The following is a 25,481-nucleotide window of genomic DNA, read 5'->3' as shown; positions in this document are numbered from 1 at the left end:
TTCAACACTAGTTTGCTTGTTTTCTAAGGCAAAAAACATGTTGAATTCTCTAGGCCAATTTCCAAATAAATATATTACATGAACAAAAAACATTGTCCACCTGGTTACAAATAACTGTTTCCTGTAACCCTCCTTAGTTTCTTGTGGATTTTCCTTGGGTATAACGAACCTGAATGACTTATTACACAAAAGAAAAAAACACAGGGAAACAATATTTTCCTTGTATTTTTACTTCTCCATGACTTACACAGGTCATGGACCAAATTATAAAACAATTCTTCTGTTGTGGGATAATTTATTCAAAAGTGAAAAGAAATCACACATTTATGTAAACCAACGGTTACCACAAAGAAAAATAAACACTCAAATAGGTATTTATCGTAACTTACAATAAGATATTGTGACGTTTATAAACACGTTAGTTCTGAATAGCATAGCGATTGTTTAGCAGTGAAAGGGAAACTTGAATTTTTTAGTTAATAATTGTGCTTTGGATTTAATATGTTGGAAAAACTCATTAGCAGACCACATACTAATTGTTTTTTTAAATTATAGTTTCCAGGGCTAGGGTGTAAAGCTTAAAAAACATTGTATAGTGTATATTTCTAGGAGGATCTCAAGCAAATGTATAGCTATTACTATAGCTATTTTGAGGAATTAATATGGTTTTGGTACAAATTATGGTCTTTCGCTAAAAAATGTTTGCATATATTAAGCGTTCCTGCTATCATAATTCTTACATTACAAAAACTAATTCTGGATCTTTTAGATCAAAGATATTTTCTTCCAGTCCCTAGCTTTCTATGACATGCCCACAACCATCCACTCTTTAAATACCACGTTCGTCCATGTAATATTTCACTATATGGCCCCAATAAACCATTCATGGAGTTACTAATATCTTATTTTTGTGGGTCATTGGAGTATGGTGACCTCATCAGGTCCAAGCTGCCCGGCAACACATATCATACAACACTGCTATATTATAAAACACATATGTGAGAGTGAATGTGTATCATGGGTTTAACAAAAGTAGGACCATTATTTCTAAGGCACTGCGACGTAGGGACATAAGTTGTAAGTGTTCTTTCGTTTTAATTTCCCCAGGTGACCAATCCCGTTGAAGGCCATTTCTGTGTTTTTGTTGAATAAGAAAAAATAACAGAAAAATGCATAAAAGCAAGGATCCTAAATACGTAATGAAATTTAAGTCGGTGCAAAAAGTACACACTCAAAATGTTTGCATTTATTGCATATGTATAGCTTTATTGTAAATCTCTAAAGCCAGGCTTTTAAATGACAGCCTTCCTGCTGTGAGCACTAATGTTGAAATAAGGAAGGTGATATATCCATATGTCAGATGTTACTTCATTATAGTTATGTGAAAATTGTGTATGGTTTGATAAACGCCAGCTGAATGACTCTTATTGTTAAACATTTTAGGATTTATACATTCAAATCTCCTGCAACTTCTAGATTGTTTAATTTCACATATGTTTTATATGCATTGATTTATTTATGCATGCTTTATAAAAGTAGCCTATTAGAATAAATATTGTGTTGATTAATAACAATTAAAATGTGTATATCTTTTTAGCAACATGCTGTATGAGAACTCCGTACAGCATATATGGTAAAGTTGACCAGTACACACAGTGGTGATTATAGAAAGAAAAAGAAAATCCCTATATTGGTGTATTTTTTTTTTACCATCTGATCAAGGTACAAAAATAATTTTTGTTAGTATTTTGTTTACAGAGAAATATGTTTCTCTTGTGTCATACCAGGAGACTTGCCGGGTCAATTTTTTATTTTCTAATGGCAGGATAGCCATGCCCTCTCCCTATTCGTGTTACACCGACTCCCTGTACACGTTTCCAAGCTCCATATCAAGTTCCCATACATTAAAGGCTTTTTAAGGGCTGGCCCAATACTACATTTGGCTACCCCGTCCCCTACGTAAAGTCACTCCACCAGAAGAGGAAGGGTAGCCTACCTTGGGAAGTTCCCAGGTATGGGCATACATATCTTAATGTTTCTATTCTAACACTATCAATTCTGTATATATTCATGGACATACGTTTAGGGTTTTAGTGAGTGTACCTGTCTCTGTCTCTGATGGTGATATGACTAGTCTTGATAAACCCTCAGCTGCTAACCATACCCCAACCACAAGCTCCGACCAGAGCACGAGTGTTCCTGTTTGAAATTGTGGGAGATATAGCCTCATTGCCCTAGTAAGTAGTCAAGGTTGCCTTGTGGGTAATCTGGTCATAAAATGTACTTAATTACCATACAGTAACACTGTAATCTGTACATCAGTTTCTAAAATTATAAATGAAGACCATCTCCTAATTTTGACAACCTGATATTAGCTGTAGTTAACAGTGGGTTACACAAGTTCAAAGCTGCATAATAAATCCATGTCATGTATATAATGTAAGCATTTCAAATGGTGTAATTTAAGACAATTATGTCAATAGGCCAGTGGAAGTTAACACTATTATATGGAAGGAAAAAAACAGACTCTTCATAGGTTAAAAGAATAAAATATACATGCTACTGTATAAAACTTAATAAAATATAGATATAAGCCCAGCATACTATGCTCAATACGTTGTCTAGAACTATGTTCACTTAGGAGGATCAGAATTAAAATAAAATTTTATTTTGAACAACGTAATTGTTTCTGTGGGAGCGAGATGTTCCCAGTTAATCCAATGGGAGGGGGTGAGTCAGTGTTGACACTGAATGTTTTCATACCTCCTGCACAGCACCCAACAGGGGCAAATGCATATGAGGCATTATGAAGAACTCCTTAATGCATTTGCAAGGGGGACACCATGTAAATTGAAGGGGACCACTCTGCCAGGGCCGGCCCAAGACAAAATGCCGCCAGGGGCGAAGTTTAAAATGCCGCTCCACCCCCCATTATCTACCCTTCCTCTCCCTGCCGCCCCCTCATTATCTACCCTTCCCCCCCCCGTACTTACCTTTCAGCAGTCCTGCGGTGAGTCTCCCTGCGCGGTCTCGGTGCCGGCTTGTAATGACATCATCTTCCGGCGCTCAACATTACAAGCCGGCACCGAGACCGAGCTAGAGGGCTCGCAGAGGAGAGAGAGAGGGGCGCCGAGCGGGTACTGACAACTTGGTAAGATAAAACCACTCGGTGCTCTCTCTCTCTCTCTTCTCGACTTTAAAAAAAAAAAAAAGGGCTTCAAAAGTGCCGCCTGGAGTGGTTGCCCTACTCAGCTCCATTGTCAGGCCGGCCCTGCACTCTGCTCTCATAAACATTATAGTGCACATGACGGCTGAAGTGGACCTTTAATACATCTGGTTACAAATGTGCATGCATGTGCATGTGTACGGGACGGAATCAGTAACGGTCATTAGGGATTATGTATGAAAGGTGATTCTGGTGCAACGTTTGAAAAGTAATCTTATCAGCCTAGCAGTTAATGGAATGATCCAATTGGTAGGATGATTCCATTTTTGTCATGACAATAACAGCATATTTCAAATGCATATATAGCCACCTGGTGTCTGTTTATGGGACCCAGGAAAGAGCTGTTGCGGGTCCTTAAGGTAAGCCTCGACCCCGGGCTCCTGTCCTTCTTGCCCTGTGCTAATGATGGCCGTGATTCAACCATAGTAACAGAATCACCTTTTACACATTAAAATGTGTTACAAAACATGGAACTGTCATCATACCTCTCTAATTTGTGTCTAACCAAATCATACAACTCAAGAAATCAGCACCCAATGTTTAGTTTTCCCAAAGGTAAAAATAAGAAGTCAGAGTGGGTTTCTGAAAAGTAGATATGTCAAAGCACAAATGTGTCTATAAAGAAATAAGTGCAGCTGAACATATATATACGGTAGTTTTATATTTGGTATGTTATTTTAATAAATTTAACCTTAGGTTGGAAGCACATCTGCTGCCTCCTTCTCCTGATCTCCTCCGCAGCCGTATAAATTGTTAAAAGGATTTCATGATTTTAAAACGTTAGAATACAAGCAGTTGATGAAGCCAGGAAAAATAGTTTAGGTGCATGCGGGGCAGTACTACAACTATTGTTTTTTAATTATTTTAAGTCATTGCATTTTGTTTTTGAGTAAAACATTGTGTCACTCATGGTTCAGAATTTTCTAGTGGGGGACATTTTATTATGTGAACTTTTAGGGGGAAGTGGAGAAGCATGTCTGGGAACTTCCCAAAAGCCTTTCTGTAGGAAACCAGAGGTGGGTGGAGGAAGACTAAAACCAGCTTAGCGGAAAGCATAGCAAGAAACCCCCCAAAAGTCCAAATTATTGACCAGGAAGACCCAATGTACTTAAAGGAGAAACAAAATATTCTGCTCCTTGAGCATAAAATGCAGTGCTTTGTACAGTAGGTTAATATTAAAAATATACTTCTTTTATCTACAGAACTAGAGTGCTAATGTCCATTAGTCCACAGGCTTTAATTAGCCAGAGTGTCAGTCTGGGTGATTAAAACTTGCATTCTATTGTTTACCTTACATGGTAAGATAAAGAATTTGGATGTTGGTCTTGTATTACACACAAATAGATAACCTGCAGCTTTCCAAAACCATTATATTATGGAATACCTAGAACTGATTTATTTTATGATGCCCAACTGTGAATCTGCTAGGTGGCTTTGGTATTTTTGGCTCCAGTTCACTACATTAAAACATGGTGCACATGCGGAGCTGCATGGAGTGAAACCGGACACTAAGAATGAACTGACGCTTACGAAGGTTACAGAAAGGGGCTTGTTAAAGGAAGAAAAAATCTGGCTTTTTATTATCAGCGTCCACTGTATTTCAAGACATCTTATTAATAGAATATCAGCAGATTTCAGAGCTCTATTACAATAAGTCAAAATATCACCAATGACATTAAAATAGTCAATATACAAAAGTAACAGTAAAATGAAGACACCTTAAGATGCACTGGTAAAGTTGACAATACTTACAACTTTTCTCAGTTGTTTTTATGGTACCATTTCTATAGTATACTATTAGTATATCAGACCATATGTTATAGTAAACATTTACAGTATTATTATTATTATTATTATTTATCACAATTATTTTAATATTTTTTTTATGCTGGCTTACCTATTTAAAAAAATGATTACATCTTTTGAAAGGAACCCTTGGGTTATTACACTGGGAAATTTGGTGAGACTGGAAGTCTCGGCTAAAGTAAATATAATGGAGTCTTGTGGTTCTACATAAGAGAAAATCAGGTGTCTGTTAATACAAGTGTCTTCTGGTTGTTAATGACGCGTACATTTCCTTGAAAGAGCGGAACTTCACTTCCCTTTCCACTGCTAAGGAGGGTTGAATTAGGCGGCTGAAATAATAAACCCTACCAGTTCCCATGTGAGATGTCCCTGCTTCCAATATTTTGCTATGCTAATGTAATTCTTCAGTTGGTTTTAGATGTTGTTGCATGTAAAAGTGAATTAGTCTGCCTCGATAACAGAGTGCAGCACAGGGCAAACACTTAGCTGAAGTATGTTGACACTGCGACACATTAGCCATGGAACTCACACGGAAATGAAATTTCATCTGTTGTTTTAGTAGACAGCACATTACAATATGCTGTTTATTTATGATTGTGTCAATATGCAGACATAACTATTCCTTCTGCCCTTAAGCTCTCTAATATATATATATATATATATATATATATATATATATATATATATATATATATACCCTTTATTACCGGAATAGTATTCTGGATAGGAACACCATCAGCTGTACATGAAATTTTAGTAGCCTGTAAAAGAGTGCCGTGCTGTTCTTGGAATAGTGTATGAACACTGAGAAGTTAAGGGGTTTCTATAGCGGTAGAGTTTCTTAATGATTCTTGTTACACGAATGCTTTTTTACACAAATGTTTATGACATGATTTTTACTGGTTCCTGGGAAACAGGTTGAGCTAAAGAGTTCACTAGACAAATATAAATAAATAAATGGGACTATTAGCAATCTGTGTTCCACACTTAAATGTCAACTATATGTATAGATCAGCAATTTTATCAAAATTAATGTTTTTGACTGCATTCTCCATACAGTAATAGCATTTTACAAAAACATATCTTTTATTACCCTGAACTATTTCTGTACTGCTTGAGAATTTATGGAGGAAAATATAAATAGGTGAGAAGAACATGTTAATGTCAACCTATTTATTGAAGCCATTAATGAGTTAAATTGAACTAATTCTTATGCGTTGTATCTGCGATATGTTTGTGAATAATACCTGCCGTTTAGAATGTTCTAGGATTGCCATAGGATTAATGAGGCCCTTTCGCAATATAGTTATTTGAATTATTTGTAAACCTGTATTTGGAAAACTGGAGTGAGATATTTATATCGCATTTTCTTTTTCTGTGTCGTCCTAGAATAAAGAAGTGACGTGCAAACGAGAGAAATGCCCAGTGCTGTCCAAGGATTGTGCTCTGGTTATAGAGCAGACAGGAACTTGCTGTGAACGGTGTAAAGGTGCAGTTTAATCAGTAGGACGTATTTTTAGTTATTACATGGGGAATTTTCTAAAGGGTAATAAGTTGGGTCACTTCCATTCAAATATCATTTTCTATGGCATCTTCAATTAATAGTACGTCTTTCTCGTTCCTTTATTTTCCACTCTAATTTTATTTTCTGTGGCATTTTCAATGTAACTGTATTGTAAGTTAAATTCTAGTAGCCCATTTTTTAATGCATTTTGGAATCAGTTGTCCACGGACAACATATTTTCTAGTCAATTTTCTAATTTAAAACTAGAGACTCAGAGGCCTAGATGTAATGTAGAAGAAAGTGGTAGATAAGTGGAACAGTCTTCCAGCATAAGTGGCATCAGGCAGAGAAGATGAGCCATTGATAAATTCTAGAGTTTATCAATACCAAATACAAACTTAGAATTACACGATTTGCCAAGGTTTCCTGGAGAACTCCCTTGATCCCTACTGATCACTGTTAGGTAAACATGGTATCCAATGATTGCTGCCTAACTTAAAAGAGAAGTCCAGCCATCCCCAGTGAGGTTTGAAAATGAGACTCCTGTTACTAAAGATTACATTTCCCGGTGTGCTTAAAGTAAAGTACAATAGCATCCACACACAATGGACTCCAACATGCATTAAAAAATAAAAATAAAATTTTTGGGACTAGACTGCTTCTTTAACCCCTTAAGGACAATGCATTTTGAGCCCGTACATGTATGGTCTTTGTCATTAAGGGGTTAATCAGATGACATGATATATGTATACATATGCAGTGGCTACGCACTGTGATGGCAACTTTCTGGTAAGTGAGCTGCATACGCATTGAGCTGGCCTGGAAAATGCATGTCAGATAACTGTGCATGCACAATGAAGCACTGTACCGAGCGACTCTGCGCGTGGGTTAACCAATGTTAGGAGATATGTACATTCCTTTAATTAGATATTTGAATGGGCATAACATTTACATGTTTAAATCAGATGCCAATAACAACAACCGCTCACAGTCTCCTTCCCTGTAATTAAATAATAAAATGTGGAATAATTCATGCATTGACAATGACAAGACCTATTATTTTTCATAAATGATTCTTTTACATGAGTCGGAGCTGGATGAACGCCCCATGGGGCCCTAGGCAATGTACCAATTATTTTATATATGCTGCAATTTATCCCTGCCGCACAAAACAACAGCCTTGGAGGCCAGCGTCCCCACTCCAAGTGTGTGGGCCCTAGTCAGGAGCATAAGCCGTGCGCATTTATCTAACTCCGACAAGGGTGCATTTAAGTCACTGTCCTCCTAATGTGACTCTCCAGGACCTTACCATTTACCAAGGAACTTTTATGTCTCTCACTTGAAAAAACAAAGCTCATTTGAGCAGGGCTCTCCTTACCTGTTGTTTACGTAGGTCAAATTGTTATGTAATATACTACTAGTTATGTCCTGTCTACCCATTGTACAGTGCTACGGAATATGGTGGAGCTATATAAAACAATAAATAATAATAAGCAGCAAGGATGTAGAACACATTTTTGGTGGTTTGGTCTGCTGTCTGCTCGTAAAATGACGTATCTGTTAAAATTATGTTTAGCACATAGGGCTCCTTATAAACCTTATAAATTTCATTAATTTCAGTTATTATATAAATAAAAAAGAAAACACTGATAACCTAGGCGAAATCAGTTCTAAAACTAATATTGCATTTTAAAGTTATAATAATTCAACTGAAAATAATAATAATAACACAAAGTTTCATGCTTTCTTCTTTAAGGGTTTATTGAGTCAGATTTTTGAAGTTGCAGATATGATACAAATTCTACTTCATAATTTTATAAAATTCCTAGAGTTTTTCATCAGAAATATATAATTGACTTAGATCTAGGGTAAAAATCTAGTTCTTATATCATATTTAAACAAATGCAGAATGTGTCATAGCACGTTGGGATGGAACATGTGTTGTGTTTTTAATTTTTTGTTTTAATCCTAATTTAAATCAATTCAGGGTTAACATGTTCTCTTTCTAAATGTTATAATAATGATGTTATTTATTCCTGTGTTAATGTTCTTGTTGAGTTTATTTTACCAACATAAAAGGAATATTGATAGATAGAATTTATTAGTGTCAATAGCAAAAAGCCTTTTTACTTCTTTACAGTATTTGACCAAATTATTCTGATAATTAGATATTTGAAAATTTGCATTTTTGTTTTGGATGAAAATCGGGGACCATTTAAAATTCGGGAATGAAATTTGTGGTCCAACGTCCATATTTACTCTTACACTATCTCTGACTCGCAATCTCTCACAATCTCATTATTGCTCACTGTCTCTCTCATGCTCTCTGAATGTCTCCCTACCTTCTCTCCTGACCGATTACTCGTCTCGCACCTACCCTGCTGCGTCTCGCATCTTCTTGTTCTGCATCTTCTTTTCCTCTCTTCTTTCTCTATTCTTTTTTCTTTCTTTGTCTGCATCTCAACTGATGTAACCTCCCAGCAAACTTCCGCCAAAATGTCGGAGCTTCCGGTAATGTCCTCTCCATGATTCTCCGATCAGGGGAGAGGCCGTCACTCAAAGCTCCGCCATTTTGGCTGAAGTTTACACAAGGTTACTTTAGAGCAAAAAGGTGGATCTTCTGCTGATGTCTTCTCCAATCAGAAGGATGGCACAGGAAGCTCCACCATTTTGGCGTGCGTTTACACAGGGTTATCTTCTGCCAGTGGGGGTTGAGGACTTCACCAGAAGTTCGGCTATTTTTACCAAGACGTGGTCAAAGAACATTTTGTAGCGTTTTGCTTTGTTTTGAGGGGGGGGGGACCTGGCCTTGTTTTCATAGACAAAATCAGCAAATTTATTTACATTTGCAATTCGTACTAATTCAAATGCACAAATCTACTTATTAGCAAGTCATTGTTAATTTAATGTGGACTTACTGACCTCAAAAACTTCTAATGCCCATATCTTGGAATGAGGGTTCTCCCATATCTTTGAGTAGTCTTTTGTACACAAATATGAAATCTGCAACATGTAGATTTTTATTTGTTAATGTTATTCTTCATTTAAACAGGAAAGATGCAATAACCTCCCGACATAACTTCAGATAAGAATGAATTTGTTTACTGTGTCCTTTCCTTCCTGTTCGTTACACAGTTCATAGTTTAAAATGCTAACGCAGAGTTCTGTATCTTTGGAAGATGTATTATTTGATTTGCTAAGTGGTAAGATGCTGCTACTGCATAAAATAAAAAACTACATATATATATATATATATATATATATATATATATATATATATATATATATATATATATATATACCATGAAGGTCCAGCCCCGGTGAGCTTCTGCTGCAGGACAAGCCTAGCTAGCCCTGTATAACGTACCTCAGCAAGATTTTCTTTCTTAATGTATAAGTCTCCTTACACATTAAATTATGTTCTGCAAAGGCCTCTTGCACAATGCATTATTAACTTTATTAATAAAAACAATAAAACTTTGTCAGCATAGAAAAGATGACAGCTAATGTTTATGATGATGCAACTCAATACAGGCTATAGATACCTGAAAACCCAAAAAACATTTTTTTTAATTAAAAATAAACAAAATCCACATCAGACCTTGAGCGCTTTAAACAGAAATTCTATTTCTTGTTCAATTAATCAGTGTCAACACTTGTCTGTTTTAAAAGTAAAATAATTAAAATTATATTTTATTATTTGTATATCCATTCAGTTTTAATGTTGGCAGTCTTAATATCACACAACCCTCACTCTACTTTTATCTTTAAAACGTTAAATGCTTAGGTAAATGTGTTAACATTTGCTTTGTTACCCTTTGAAAATGATTGTATGGCAGGCATACAGATTGTACATTCATTCTTTTCAGTATCATTGCTGTTTGGAGAATGTCTCGGAATGTTGATTAATAAAACACTTCTCCTACTGAAGTGCCGTACAGTGGTTTCTGATTTAGTAGACATGGATTACAACAAAGCTAACTAAAAGTAACAGCTTGCTAATAATTATTCATGTTTTGTCTTTGTTTACACTGGGATATGTTGTGTCCTTCACTTTCTAAACAGGCAACATGGACGTTTTCTATACAAGGACATTTCTGTACAAGGAAATTAGAAATATTTATTATTTGCTTGTAATAGTGTACTGCATTCCAACTTGTAGTTTCCAGGTCTGTTAGATCCATTTATTGAACCACTGAAAAATTGAGTATGAGCATAGAGGTATATTTCAGATGAAGCTTTCCCACTTTGAAGCTTTTGCATGATTTACTATATTTACTATTTATTTATATTTCTGTGTAAATTACTATTCCTCAATTTGAACCGGATTCAGCTGATGTCTGACAATTCACCCATGTAGGGTTTGACAAAATCTGCTTATCTGAATTTTATAGCAAACGAATGCCAGATTAAAAAAGAGCAATGCAAGAATTTAGTTTCCACAGGTGGCCCCTCCAAAAAGAAGGACCCTTCATTATGTGGCATTTTTTCTATAGAGTGCCATTATACTAGGATGGTCATATAGATTAACAATAACATTAAATGTTTCAATAACATTAATACATGTTAAGACAAACGGCTCATGAAGCTGAGCAGCCTAATGCTCTTGTAAACTTACAATCTTCTTTTATCAAAACCGTCTGGTATCCAGGCATTATTTTATAGAACTAACTTAAATTACACTATTTGTGTGTTCTCAGAGTAAGTCAATAATAAGTATGCTTAGATCTGTGGGTTCTTTGAAACGCATTCATAAAATGCTGAAAGTACTAATTATATTTATTCCCATACATGGAATAAATTGCTTAACATCTATAACCGTATTTCAAAGCGTTTTGAAAGCAATCGCATGGCTTTCTATATATAGACTGTGGTTTTTTAAAATAAGGAGAAGAAACGTGAGACTTAGGGATTCCTGCTTTAGTATTATAGCCTAGATGGTTTACAATGTACTGGTTTTGTTGTAAATATTTTCCATTAGTTTTCTCTAATGCTGTGACATCACTAAGAAATACAATAAAAGAAACAAAGACCTTAGATGAGCTTGGAGTGTAGCAGTAAGGCAGTTTGTATGCTCATAGTACATAGGTTCTTTTAAATTATATAGTCAAGGGAAAATGTCTAAAGTTTTTTTCCATTATTGTATGAACGTAGGTCAATCAGTTTGTGGCTCGTTTGACAGATTAATATTAATCATGTAAAGAGAACCTGCATTTTTGGGGGGAAGGAGATCATGCAGATCTGGAGATCCTGGACATCCTATATGTTGAAATGCACCTTTACATAACTTACAAATAAAAAGTCACAAGAATTTGTTCTATAAAATTACATAGGCCAAACAGTACCACACTGTGTCTTCTACATCAGAGCAACATGATGTCACAAAAAATAAATTGGGCCTGTCACCTGAAAGAAAAGTGCTTGAGCACAATCTGAAATTGAATTGAACTATAGGTCATGTATATGTAAGTCAGGCAAAATGCATTACAATGTACAATATGGATCTGTCTATGCAATTAATTGTTAATTAACCTAGGATTTAAAAGGGGCATCCCCTTCACACCACGAAAGGGAGTTTGAACAAATACTGTATTGTTTTCTGTTTTAAAACGGTTCTAGGTTTTAGATAATATAATATTTTTTGGCAACTGCATGTTTTTTTGTATATATGTGTTCTCACTCTGTCTTTATCTCAGTCTGTGAGACAAAAGCCCTGACTCTTTACCATGCTGCCTAATGGTAAACAATAGAATGGGTTGCTGTCAATCACCAAGCTGGACATTGTGACTAATGAAACTCTATGGGGGAACAAACTTCATTAGCATCACTTTAAAGAATCAATTCCGATATCTCTTATATCTGAGCAGGGAATGTCCCCCCTAATATAACTAGGTTTTTGTCAATGCTAACCTACAAAATATGCTTTGCCCTTTGCATATATTATGCCTTCTGGGTTAACACTTTGGACTTTAGGTTTCTCGTTCCGCTCACCCCCAAGCTAGTTTTAGACACGCTGATTCTTTTTGTCTCTTATCCGCTCCTACCTAATATTTACCCTGTCCTCTCTAGGTCTAAATCTTCCCATCTCTGGTTTCCTAGAGGAAGCCTAGAGGATGATAAAAAAGTCACTAATGGTGATGGTTTAAATCAACATATATCAACATTCTTAGTAAGGGGCTACTGAAACACTTAAAATAACCTCCTGAATTCCTTTATTGTAATGAAGCTTTTCTTTTCTTCTTCAAGGTTGCAACTTCCAAGGTAACCTTTACAACAGCTCTATGAAATGGCACGATTCCAACCAACCCTGCATTACCCGACAGTGTCAGGTAAGGTTCTAAATTATGAAACAAAGGCCTCTCATATCTCTATATGAGATGTTCTTTTATAAGGCTATCGCTAAAGCCAAAATGGCAGCACTGATTGGTTCTGTAATCTAAAAACCTAGTACACCTTAAATTTTGTGGGGAAATAAAAAAAAGAACCTTTAATGCTTTGTCGTTATTTTATTTTTTACACACATACTGTATGTTGCATGGAATACAAGTTGTATGTTTGCATGGTAGAATTGGTTGAATGTTTGGGTCCATATACTGTTAGTTGCCTAATGCTTCTCATGCTTTTGTTATTTAGTTTTTTATTCCTTTTTATTCCTTTTCATGTTAATTTTAAAATACTGCTTTAGATTTTTGTTTCCTTGATTATTACAATGCCTGCCAAGGACATTGTCTGGTTCATTAAAAGGCCCCATTGTTCAGAAGAGCTTAGGGACAAGAAGATTAATTACTTGAGCACTGACTACAGTTGGACTGGGTTCATGTAGTCAGGTTATAGCGCAAATGTACCAGTCCATTTTGTAATATTAAAACAGTCAAAATATTACTCTAGTATGCAAGTGTCTTTGTCCAAAAAACATTAAAAAACATGAAAACTGCCTTCTTTCAATCCATATTACCTTTTCTGTAGGTAGGGCCAGTTTTTATTATTTAGTTTACCCATTATAAAATGATTCTTCCCAAACCATTTGGAATCAGGTCATATTAACGGACAAAAAAATTGACCAACCACTTTGAAGATCCGCATTTCTTAAATAAGGGAATTGACAGTTGAGTTGTCTTAGCTGGATCAGACCTACCATATAAGTAAGCTCGGTGCTTGCCCAGACCACCAAGCTGGTAAGCATTGTTACTACACCTTCCATAGTTGGAAACCCTGTGCTATAAGAATGGTCATACACTCCACCGAAGTGTGTTGATGTAAAAGTGTGCCAAAGTGAATGTTTCATTTAGAATTTTACCTGGGGCACTGGAGAAGGTAATACCTTTAGCAGGGAGCCCTACCCAGCACCTTACACCAGCTAACCAAAAACCGGTAGCCAGAGAAGTGTGAGAGATACCCAACAGACCTTAGGCATTTCATTTCTAAAGTGCTATCTAGTCGGCCCTATCATTAAGGTAGCATGTTTTAATTTTTTTTATTTTTTTTTCACTTGTTTTTGTGACGAAAGGCTTTCAGAGTGGTTTTCATGAATATGTTTTAACTTGAACAAGCCATCAACTGACGAGCAAACAAGGGTTCATAGTCAGGTGTAGGAGAAATATTAGATAGGACTAGGAAGTTTTCAACAACACATAGACCCATCCGGTTTCTAGGAACATAGAAGGACAATGGCTGCGACGCTTGCTTAGTTACTTGGGTAACAGTAGTTATTTAGTGACACTGTCTACCAGCTCAGCACTTTAGACAGCTGCCTGGTTTGTCTCTCTGATAGGTCGAGCACAAATAGATGCATGGGCCATCAACTAATAAATAAACCAAGGATATGTGGTAAGAAAAGCGGTGGGGAAAAATCCCAAATAAGCCCAAATAAGCCTTTTGCGTTATCTTTCCTTTACACTAAAACCTACGTTAAAAACTGCACCCACAGTCAGTCAGTCTACAGCTTTCATTACCACTGCCCACCATTTGACTCAATTGATGTATTAAACTCGTAGAACAACATTTAATGGGCCACTGTTGCCCATCCCTGATTAATGCCTTAGTTTACAAATGCAATTTCATGATTCTACCTATGCAAATCTGATAGCTAAGGAAATGGTAATTTACAAGCATATCAGGACAGGAATCACAGATAACAGGCTCCATTCACAAATAATTTGATTTTATCTACCTTCTTAGCTGTCTCCTGCCACTGTAGAGAAGACGGGGGGGGGGCTTCATGTCTTTTCAGGTGACATCAACATTTATGATGTAGAGTAAATGAAATTGTTTCTGGGGGCTGCTAAATTACAAGCTCTATTGTATTCCATTTCCTATAAAATTACCTTCCTAATATACATAGCTTCATGCTAAACCAATTACAGTGGGCTTTCCCACTTTACAGCAAATGAAAACATCTAGCTAGAGGGTAGTTTTTTAATTTGGGAGGGGAAATAGTGTGCTATGTGCATTTGTTGGTTGTTGACATTGATCTTATTCTGTCATTTGTACTTGAAAAAAAAGGAACTGTATATTTTGGATGCTTCTGGTATTGCCTTCTATAACTGCTAAAGTGTTATAAAATAAAGTTCGCAGCATTTAGTTTGGATTGATGAGCTTTGTGCAACTTTCCTTAACTTGCAGAAGAGTACTTATGACAATAACATGGGTTGTAATGTCCTTGAAAGTTTCCATTTTTGTATACCCTTTATTGTTTTAGAGGCGTGGGTATAGCTGCCAAAACCTTGGCTTCAATTTATTAAAGTACTAAATTTTAATTGCACAATAAGCATGTTTAATATGCATAAAATTCCTTATATTATTGTGTGATTTGTCTTTAAATTATATATTGCACGGTGGTATAGACACCAAGAATGTGACACATCTTTTCTCTCCATATGTAAGATTGTATTATTCAATATTAATGTTGTATTTTTGTTTTCAGGAAGGAGTTATTACTGAATCAGAAGTTCAGTGTCTCGTTCACTGTAAAAACCCTTTAAGACAACCAGGAATGTGCTGTCCTACATGCCCAGGTGATATATTAATGCGTAAGATCTCCTACTTCATGTAGCCTTGTTCTTTGTATTGTCTGGCCTGGCGTCACCGTATTGGTAAATGATGTGGTTGCCCATGGTGTGGAGCTTGTTTGATGTGTCATATATAGTTGTCACCTGCTCGATGAAGGGAATCACCAGAGACTTAGGTTGCTAGGAACATTATGGCCTGTTCTTGGCCCCATCTAACAAGATGGAGAGCTAATCCATATATGACAGCTTATAAAAAGACACTGGCTTTGCATCTTTTGTCTATCCTTCAGACTGGATATAAAATATGTGGGACCTCAGGTACTTCTCACTCTTCTCAACTGGGCTTTCAGAGTTACCTACAACCAGCTGTTTTAGAACCAGTTGATTTTTGCACATGAATCTGTTGTTTGTCTTCCTCCAAAAAAAGCATTTGCTTTCACCTCTTCTTAATAAGTTATGTGGTATTTTCTTGTTTGCTAAAAACTACGCTGTGATCTAATTTTATGGATTTGTTACAACATGCATCAGTGGTAGTCTAATATACCAATGTATAGTCACCCTCCATTATGTTTTTTGGTGAAGTAAAAAAAACACAGCTAATTTATAAATAAAATACAAATGTTATAAAGATTAAAATACTTCACCATTTACTGCAGGCCGGGGTGCCATATCATGGAAAGAAACATGGCAAAAGTGTCTCTGGAAACATACTGCGGAGTAAAGCTAGAATGGGGTCCTAATTTCCTAACAAAAGAAATATACATGTTTATTTAATGGTGGTTTTTAAATATGAACGTCTCTAATATTTCCGGCAAATGCAGATTGTTTTTTTTATACTTCTCTAATAAAAAGTAACTGAGTTGTACTTTGAAAATATGCATGTTCCCTTCAGATACTGTAGTAAGATTGTTATCATGACTGGGGATAATAAGCATATGAACACCAACTACAGATAGGAAGCATGTTCTTTCCAAAAAGATTTTAATTATATAAATTCATTGAGGAAGCACAGATAAAACAGTGATCAAAGGTACTGGTAATAGTGTGTGCAGAAGAACAAGAAACATCCATTTCCTAACCACTTCCTCTGTCTGTTTCAGGTTGCATATATGAAGGGCGACAGTATAAAGAAGGAGATGAATTTCAGCCAGAAGGGAACAAATGCCTTAAGTGCTCTTGCATCGTAAGTTGTGGTTGCTGAAATTAAGCATGGCATAGATGAACAAACTGTAAATCTATGCATGGGAATTATTTTTTATTATCATAGAACATTGTGGTTTATCCTAAACATACCTGAACACCTTGAAGCCTAGGTGGCGTTGTGAACACTTCCTTCCCTTGCACCTAACGAAGAGTATTATAGTTCATCTAGGTTTAATCTGTAGCGCTGATTTGTGTTTAGAGTAACAAAAAAAAAAGAGTTTGTAATATGTGACCCTGAAGCCATTCTTGAGCATCATCCAGCCTTCCAATGTGGCCTGAGGATTATAAGTGTTGTAGTTGTTAATCTGATGTCATCAAGCCATGTGTAAATATTCACAAACATGGAGACATAAAATCACAGCAAAACAGATGAGTGAAGTATGAGTTTCTGAGAATAGTATCCTACCTCATAAAATCCATACTTTATAGTCAAGGAAAAATGCGCAGCTGTGATAATTTATATGTGTTATCTACTATCTGCATAGCAGTAGACGGGGCAGAACATAAGGGGCCATACTAAGCAGAGATAAATTGCTCAAACGGGGAAAAAAAAACCCTTTTTAATTGTTTAATTTGTAGCCAGGAAGATGGATGTGATCTGAGTTAAAAAGGATCTATCACATTTTTGTATTTGAAACCCACTGTATATGTATACCAGCAGCCACCTTACATGCATGTTTTATCATATGGATCCTTTTTTAACCGCCTTTGAAAAGTTACTATTCCTATTTGGGGCAGTTTAGGTTGTGTAAGGTTGTGCTTAAAAAAGGGGATTTCAGCTTCCATTGGGTGCATTAGCCCCTAAGCCATTTCAAACAAAACATATGGTCTATCTGTAGTTTTATTGAATGGATTTAGTTACAGCAAAAGTTCAGCTTTAATTGGTTATGAATGCCAATATCTTATGAAGTAACAGAGGTTTTATCACAACTGAAACACGTTCTCTGCAGAATTCTTGACATCCTTGATTTTTTTTATGGTATATAATAGCAAAGCATCACGGGGATTATTCAACAACCAGTATGTTTCAATGTTACTGTGCATTAACAGGGCTCTCAGACTCCAGCTGCAGTGTTCTAATGATTTTATTAACAGATCTTCCTAAAACATACAGTATAAACGTCAACTCCAACTTATACTCAGCGCACATGTGTCTCATCCACTAAACTACATCCTGGTTAACTGCAGTGCAACACATATTAAACTCCCCCCTGGAACCAAACCCTCTCTTTGGTTCCATACATATTGATACACAGTAGATTGTTGGTATCTGGTGTTAGAGAAAACGTTTCACATGACTGACTTTAGATATGCACTATGCAATAAAACCATAGTTTAGCCAGCGCTACGAGAGACAAACGGAATAAGGAGGGGTACAGCTTTTACAAATCTCACTGCATTAACTGTGCATTATGCAAGGTCAACACAGCCCTTTTTGCAGGGCAAACTTCTTTAGAGGTCAGTTAGAGCAAAATGTAGTTCTCCTCCTATATCAATATTCCAGATATTCGTATCAGTATCTGTAAGACATACATTTCTTAATCCTTTTGAGAACGACCAGTTTGCTGACAACACTACTGGCAACAGAAAACATCTCTGATTCAAATTATAATAATTTTACCTGGCCAGTTGCATTTGTGAGGCACAGTAAGCTTTGAACACCTTGCCTTTATATATATATATATATATATATATATATATATATATACTGTGAATGAAAAAAGATCTCCCATCAAATGCATTTTCTAGGTGAACAACTGAGAACATTGATTTTAGAATTACAAGCCGATTATATAGCATTTGTCTGAGAAATACCATACAATAAAATACCCTAAGCATGTTTCACAGTCTGTCATTCAGCTGCATGATGCTGGACAGCTTAAAAAGGCTCACATATCATTAACTTTATAATATAAAATTAATGTTCATCTTTATTAACACAATTATGCTAACAGGTGTTGTTTCATGCCCCAGTTGAAAAGTGCTCTTTTGTTGGTGACTGCTCTGCTGCCATACATCATGGGATATATTTTATATAGGTCTTTAGACTCTTGGTGTTTTTGTCTAAGCTAGAGACTGCAAATTGCGTTGACTGTTTCTCACATTTCTATTTAGAAGAATTCCAGGGTGAATTACAACATGCTTTGCACTTTATGATGTATGTTATACTTTTACTTTTTTATATGAGACAAGCAATGTAAATAGTTTATGTTTTAATTTATTGGTTAGGTATAGGCTAGTCTATAAAAACAGCAGAAATGAAACATCACACATTTTTCCAACCTGCCTGCTTCATGTCAGTATGCTATATGTCAGTTGTGGTTTTAGCTTACCAGCAGTATATAACCACTTAAGTGCAATGGGTTGTATCTGTTAATGCTTTGAGTAGTATCTTTATCTTTGACTATAACACTGACATAACACTAGTATATTAAACTAGCTTATGTACTTATCTTTCTCTCTTGTCATTAAAATGATATGTACAAATATATTTTTTTCTCCTTTCTTTTCACTTCTATCTTTCCCTCTCCTTTCACTTCATCCATTTCTCTCTTTTCTTTCGCTCTCTCTCTGGCTTGTTCTCTCGTCTTCATTTTCTCCTCTGTCTACACAAGAGTATCTGGTAGCCCGTCACCCTCCACGCAAGACTACCTGGCAGCCCCTCACTCGGCAGCCCCTTGTCAGTGTGCAAATTCCTTGTCATGCTGGGCAGGTCACAGAGTGACAGACCAATATAGTATGACAAGATTCAAGATGATCATCTTTTATCTATGCAAAGCGCTAGACAGTTGGTTACCAAGTGTATTGTTGAGTTGTTAAGATTTTGACATATCTGTTTATAACCACACATAGACTTCCAAGTCTTTCAGGTTCCAAGCTTTAAGCTATAACATATAAAAAAATAGCTTTAAATAAAGTATTGCTATATCTTAAGAGAAAATAAGTTCAGAATATGAAAAAGTTTAAATTGTGTGCATTGTAAGTTTTCCTCAAATTAAAAAGATATATATATATTTATTTTACACCGCATGAAAAATGCCACCACATTTCCTGATTGAAGTAGAAGAAACTATTAGTTTGGGTTGCATGTACTAACTATGTTGCCTGCAGGAAGAGTTTATCTTCACATCTATTGTCTCATGATCTTAACTAAGGTGAGACATTGACTGTCTCTCAATGTCTACATGAACCATATCTAAGTACCCTCGGATAAAGACAGGTATGTAGACAAAACACCTAGATTCCCTGTACACATAATTATGTTGTGAAAGCCAATTTGCATATTCTCTAGAGGCATCAGTTTTTAATTGGGCTTCAAGCTATAAAACAGCATTGCCTGCATAGAACTTATTTATGAGATTAGCTGAAGGACGTATTGTGTTTAATCAATAACATCATATACAATAAACTATAGTGTTTTTGCTTCTAAGAAAATACCTACAGTTGGGGTAGGCAAAGTGGCTGTACATGGACACCAGTGTCCATGAAATGGCTCGTAGAAGTCATTGGTGCCTTTGAGGCATTTACTGATTTGCTCTAGGATAAAAGTTAGAAAGCTGAAGCTCCTGACCGTCCTGGAATTTCAGCGTAGTAGAAAAAGTTACTGTTTAAATTCCCTTTAGCGTTCATGACTTGTGATCATTCTCCGTATTAAAACCATGGGAAAAGGGTAATCTTCATGGAAGGGCTAGCAGGAGGGGCATCTTTTTTCTGTTGACACATTTTATTTATGATTCCACAGGGCACTAAGAATAATGGGAACTTTTAGGCAGTGTTTATACAATGATATGATGCTTTCTGTGTTCCTGTGAAGCACCTTCTATGAAGAAAGTTTGTGTTAGATAAGAAAAGTAATTTGCCCCAGTATTTCAGTTGAGAAATGGAGAAATGCATGGACATATACTCCATGAACTCTAGTTAAAGTCACAGTATTTTAGAGGTTACCGCAGAAAGCAATGATATCATCTTTACCTGTATGTTTTTTTTCTTATTTTTTGCTTAGTCTCTGTTTCCCACTTTCTTTGTTCTTTTGAATTATTTCTATTGCATATTTTGAGGCGTCTGTTCCTCTAAGAATTTCATGTACACATGAAACCTTTTTGTTAATACAGCGTCAAAAGACTGTCAGCAGACCCAGTAATATTCCGTTTGCATGGACCACACAGGCAAATTCAACACACACTACAAGGGTGTTGATTTTAAACTTCAAAGCACCCAGGAACATTTCTTTTTCACTTGACTGACAGAAAATTTAGCTTAAAGCAACACAACTCTAGAACAAGAAGCTTGTAATATATGTAGTAATATTATGTATATAGTGCATATATTATTTCATGCACACCATTGGATCTGTATATGGCCCATATAAGTACAGAAATTCATCTTTATGATATTTATTATTTGTTACATTATGTTTATACCGGCAAAGTAATGCAAAGTATGTGATTGCAGCTAAATTACTTTTTATGATGTTATTTTAGAAAGCATTATTTTTAATAGATTTTATGAATATTATTGAACTAACGGACTCTCTCATTATTCCAAAAAATGTCTGTAGACAATTTATAATTTTTGCTGGTAAAGTCTCGGGCCTCCATGCATTTGGCATTATAGTGCCTATGGGTTCTATTCTGATACCTAGCAAAGAAACTGTAAACACTTAATAACATCTGCAATGTTTGTGTATGCACATCCAAATTCCTTGATTAATATCGCTTTAAATTTTTGTATGCAAACGTCTCTTTCTATGGTTACTGTAATAATGATATGGGGTGCTAGGGCTCCTTGCATTGAAGAGTTTCTCACAGCTCAATACATTTCTCCCCTACATTTCCACCTTGAAGCAAAATTATTTAACATGCAGAAAATCCTGTGGTGTTTCAATAGAGACTGTCGCTTTTAGATCTGACTGGGTTATGTTAGTCTTTGAAAGGTCTTCTGAATAATAGACACCGGAGGGTGTTCCTATTGATCCGGGACAATGCATTGTTTCTGTTTATATATAGTTAGATTGTACTTAACAATTCAGAGACACCTACAATGAACGTTCCCAGACTGAAATTTGTAACACAAATCCTGATCTGCTTTCCCTTGTTGATTCGGCTCCCTGAGGCAAAACGCAGAATGGCACCCTAGAGAGTAGCTCATAAATGTTCTTACTCACTGAATATATTATTATAAAAGATTTAGATTCTAGTACGCATAAATGTTTTCTTTTGAAGTAGGATGCACTAAAGGAAACTCTGACAAGAAAAGTATGTAGTGATATTTGTAACCATGGAGAAGCATACATTGAAAGGCAGCATTTAAGCTCATAAATAAGTCTCTCAAATTACTGAACAAGCTCCTGTATTTCATTGTTCGGCAGTAATGTAAAAATCTACATTGTAGGATTTTTTTTTGTATGTTTAAAACAAAACAATTTATTATATATTTTTTTTAATTAAAGTAAAATTTAGTTGAATCTGATTTTTTTTCCCTACGAAAGCTTATTTAATTTGGCCTCTTTGATACCTTTGATATTATTTTACCGAGCCTGTTAATAGGTTGAAAATTACACTCTTTTTAATAACATTAACGTTTTCGGCTACTTTGCTTTTCAGTTGTCAAAATTTATAGTAATATGCTACTTCTTATCACATTTTCAAAAAATATATATAATTACATTGTACCATACATTTGGAAATATAACAAACTAATTTCAGGAAAATGTTTTACCATGGTAAAGATATGGTGTGACTGAAAGTTATGAGACAATGTAGTTATTGCATGAGATATGTTTCAGTAGTCAGTAGTATAGGAGGCCTGAATGATAAGGAGTAGAGGAGGGGACCATACATGAAATGAAAGGTCTGCTATAGCAGTGCAGTTATGGTTATTGTTAGCAAAGTTTAGATTTTGATCCCAATGATGTTGGGCATGTTATGTTTATTCAATTTACTAATGACCTTAGCAAATAAGGTAAGCTCTGTTTATTTTTGCATCCTTGCATTCTCATGATTTTCTTTTACTGTTGTATGACATTTCCATGTACCCAAAATAACCATTTGCATACAGAGTGCTTGTAGAGTGCTACAAGTACATTTCTTTAGCATAATTGTTAGAAAGCAGTGGCATTTGTGTGCCTAGGGTTGCACAATCCTTCCTACTTTACCAGGACAAGATCCCCCTCTTTGGTGGTCGAGGTCCACTGTAGACTGTGGCTCAATAGATCTGCTAGAGATCTCCTTTGTAACTGGTCAATTTACACTAAGCAGGTCAGTGCTTAACCACCACAAACTTGCTCTTACAAAGTGTTTGCACCATGTGAAGACAAGGATGTTAGCAACTATATTAAGTATATAACTGCTGGAAAGTACATAACATTCAATATGAACATGGAACATTACCAGTGGTCATATCAGTAAATTACTAGTGTGAAGGTAGTGGGACCCATTTGCTACTGAATGTCATATGATCACAACATATCACCATATAAATATTATTCTATATAAATAGGTTTTATGTATTGAACAAAGAACCATGATAACCAAACGTCTTAGAAAGCCATGATTCTGATATATTACGGTACTACTTTCAGAAACTTAATTCACGGTTGGGAATGTTGTTATTTCAGTTGAATATTTTTCATACCTTTATGTGTGTTTTTAAATAAAAGAAGCTTTGTTGATCAAGAAACTGATCTTGAAACAGTTTATTTACAAACAGTAACAAGGTAGAACAGTTCTGAAATTCCCTTTATGAGGTCCTTCGAAATTAACTTGCTGACCTATTGATTTCCTTCCTTTAAGGTTTTTACTTTTTCTCCTATGTCTGCTTCCTGTCTGTCTCTAACCAAACTGCTTCTTAATGTATTACCAATTGTGAAAAGAAAACATGATAACTAGGTAGAAGAAAAGACCTATGGTTTGTTAAGCATACCACTCAAAACAGAACAATTAATAAAGAGTCATTCATGATTTGACATTAGACTAAGAATGACTTGTTCTTTGTAATGGCCAGTTTGGAGAGAACCCCTTGTAAAAAAATATGTCATGTAAAAAAATATGATGACATGAGGTAAGCTTGTTGTTTAAAACATAAAAAGACTGATGGCTAATCATTAAATCTGTATCCGGAATTTTTGTAAGCATCTTAACTTGTAACATCAGTAATATTTTTTTATGCCATGTTCGCTGACTGAACATGGAGCTAGAATATGCTTGCACTTTATGCCAATAAATTAATTCTAAATTTCCTAAACTATCCCCAACTACCATGTGGATATTATTGAGACACATGACTCGTTAATTAATATGATTTACTCATATTTACTCGTGGTCTGCAATACGGAGATACTGTAGATAACATGACGTGACCTAATAACAGTAATATGCTGCATACTTTCATACCAAAACATTCTCATGTGTTTAATGAAAACATAGATGCATTTGGGAATAGTATTTGGGATCTACCCTATGCAACGTTACAGAAAAAAATGCTGATGTTGCTACATGATCCGTATTACACTGAAAGCCTGTACTTTTGTTATTCTGAATACGTCAATACTAGAATCAATAAATGATTGACTTGCTAGTTTATTTTATAAACCATAGATACATGCAAATTGTATTTTCCAAGTGCACACGATCAATATACAGTAACACGCAAATCAATTTGCTGGATTTCTGTAGCAACTAATTTATTAATTGAATGTCTATCATCCTGTAAAGTAATCTGCGTCTGCTGGCATGTTCTGGAAACTGTACTGTGGAGATTTAGCCACCAGCCCCATCTAGTGTATAAAAGGCGTAACTGCTCACATCTCTAGGGAATACCGTTGGCAGGTTGCCTAATTCTTCTGGGAATAAATTTAATACAGTTGTCAAAGTAAACCTAAGGATGTGGAAAAAGGGGAAAAACCAGTTACTTCAAAACGTAGTCATATTATAAACAATCTATGAAATGTGTATACCTGCTTGATGACCAACATACATTACGAGTTAAAAAGGACTGATACCTTACATAGATTTATACTAAATTTTAACTAAAATGTAAATATTGTTTCACTAACCAGTTTTTGTCATATCATAGTGAGTGCATTTAGAAGAAGATGACACACCTCAGATGACAATTCATTTTTATCAATAAAAACCTAGTGTTTAATACAATAGTATAAGTAATATAATTATTTAAGATATTTCTTAAACATCTTTTTTTCACCTGACAATCATTTCATAGAAAACATTTGCTAAACTAATGTCATTCCACAAGTAGTTTATGCCATATTAAGTTTTAGTTTATGTCCAAACACATGCTGTTGGTAATAAAATCTATTCATATGTCATAAAAACATTTAAAAATATGTTAATTTATTTGGCTATAATCTTGTGCCAAAACAACATAAAAATAATAGCTTGAATCCCACAAAAAATATGCTTTCTTTGTTTATTTGTTAAGAGTAAGCCTTTCACACTCCCCTCACTGCCTTTATATGCAGAACAAGAAAAGGATGGCAACAACTCAAAATTGTAAAAACGAGATAATTAAAATCATAAATGTATCTATATAGACCATGTGTATATCAGCATCTGTATTTATTGAACATAATCTAGGACAGATTGAGCTGCAACTCTGATAACTATATTGTTAGCCAACCAGTGGCTCTATAGTTGGACTTTAACTCGATAACCCTCAGCCAGCAACAGGCACACACTTTTTTTTAACAATGCACACTAAGCTTCATATGAGTTTA

At 35.4% G+C, this 25,481-nt stretch overlaps 1 protein-coding gene across 2 annotated transcripts in view; it reads left to right on the top strand.

Annotated features, from left to right (window-relative positions):
• BMPER (BMP binding endothelial regulator) overlaps positions 1 to 25,481 on the top strand; it is a 114,100-nt gene that overhangs the window by 21,662 nt on the left and 66,957 nt on the right. Inside the window, exons 3-6 of one of the 2 annotated variants that reach the window (XM_053468018.1) lie at positions 6,422 to 6,521; positions 12,783 to 12,865; positions 15,460 to 15,550; positions 16,645 to 16,727. In XM_053468018.1, the coding sequence (XP_053323993.1) occupies positions 6,422 to 6,521; positions 12,783 to 12,865; positions 15,460 to 15,550; positions 16,645 to 16,727 (357 nt within the window). The remainder of the gene's footprint in view (positions 1 to 6,421; positions 6,522 to 12,782; positions 12,866 to 15,459; positions 15,551 to 16,644; positions 16,728 to 25,481) is intronic. The other variant, XM_053468019.1, reaches the window with a different exon arrangement.

Source organism: Spea bombifrons, chromosome 5, assembly GCF_027358695.1.
Source record: "Spea bombifrons isolate aSpeBom1 chromosome 5, aSpeBom1.2.pri, whole genome shotgun sequence".
NCBI lineage: Eukaryota > Metazoa > Chordata > Amphibia > Anura > Pelobatidae > Spea > Spea bombifrons.
Note: the sequence above shows the minus strand (reverse complement) of the source record. Positions and strands in the feature narration are given on the sequence as shown.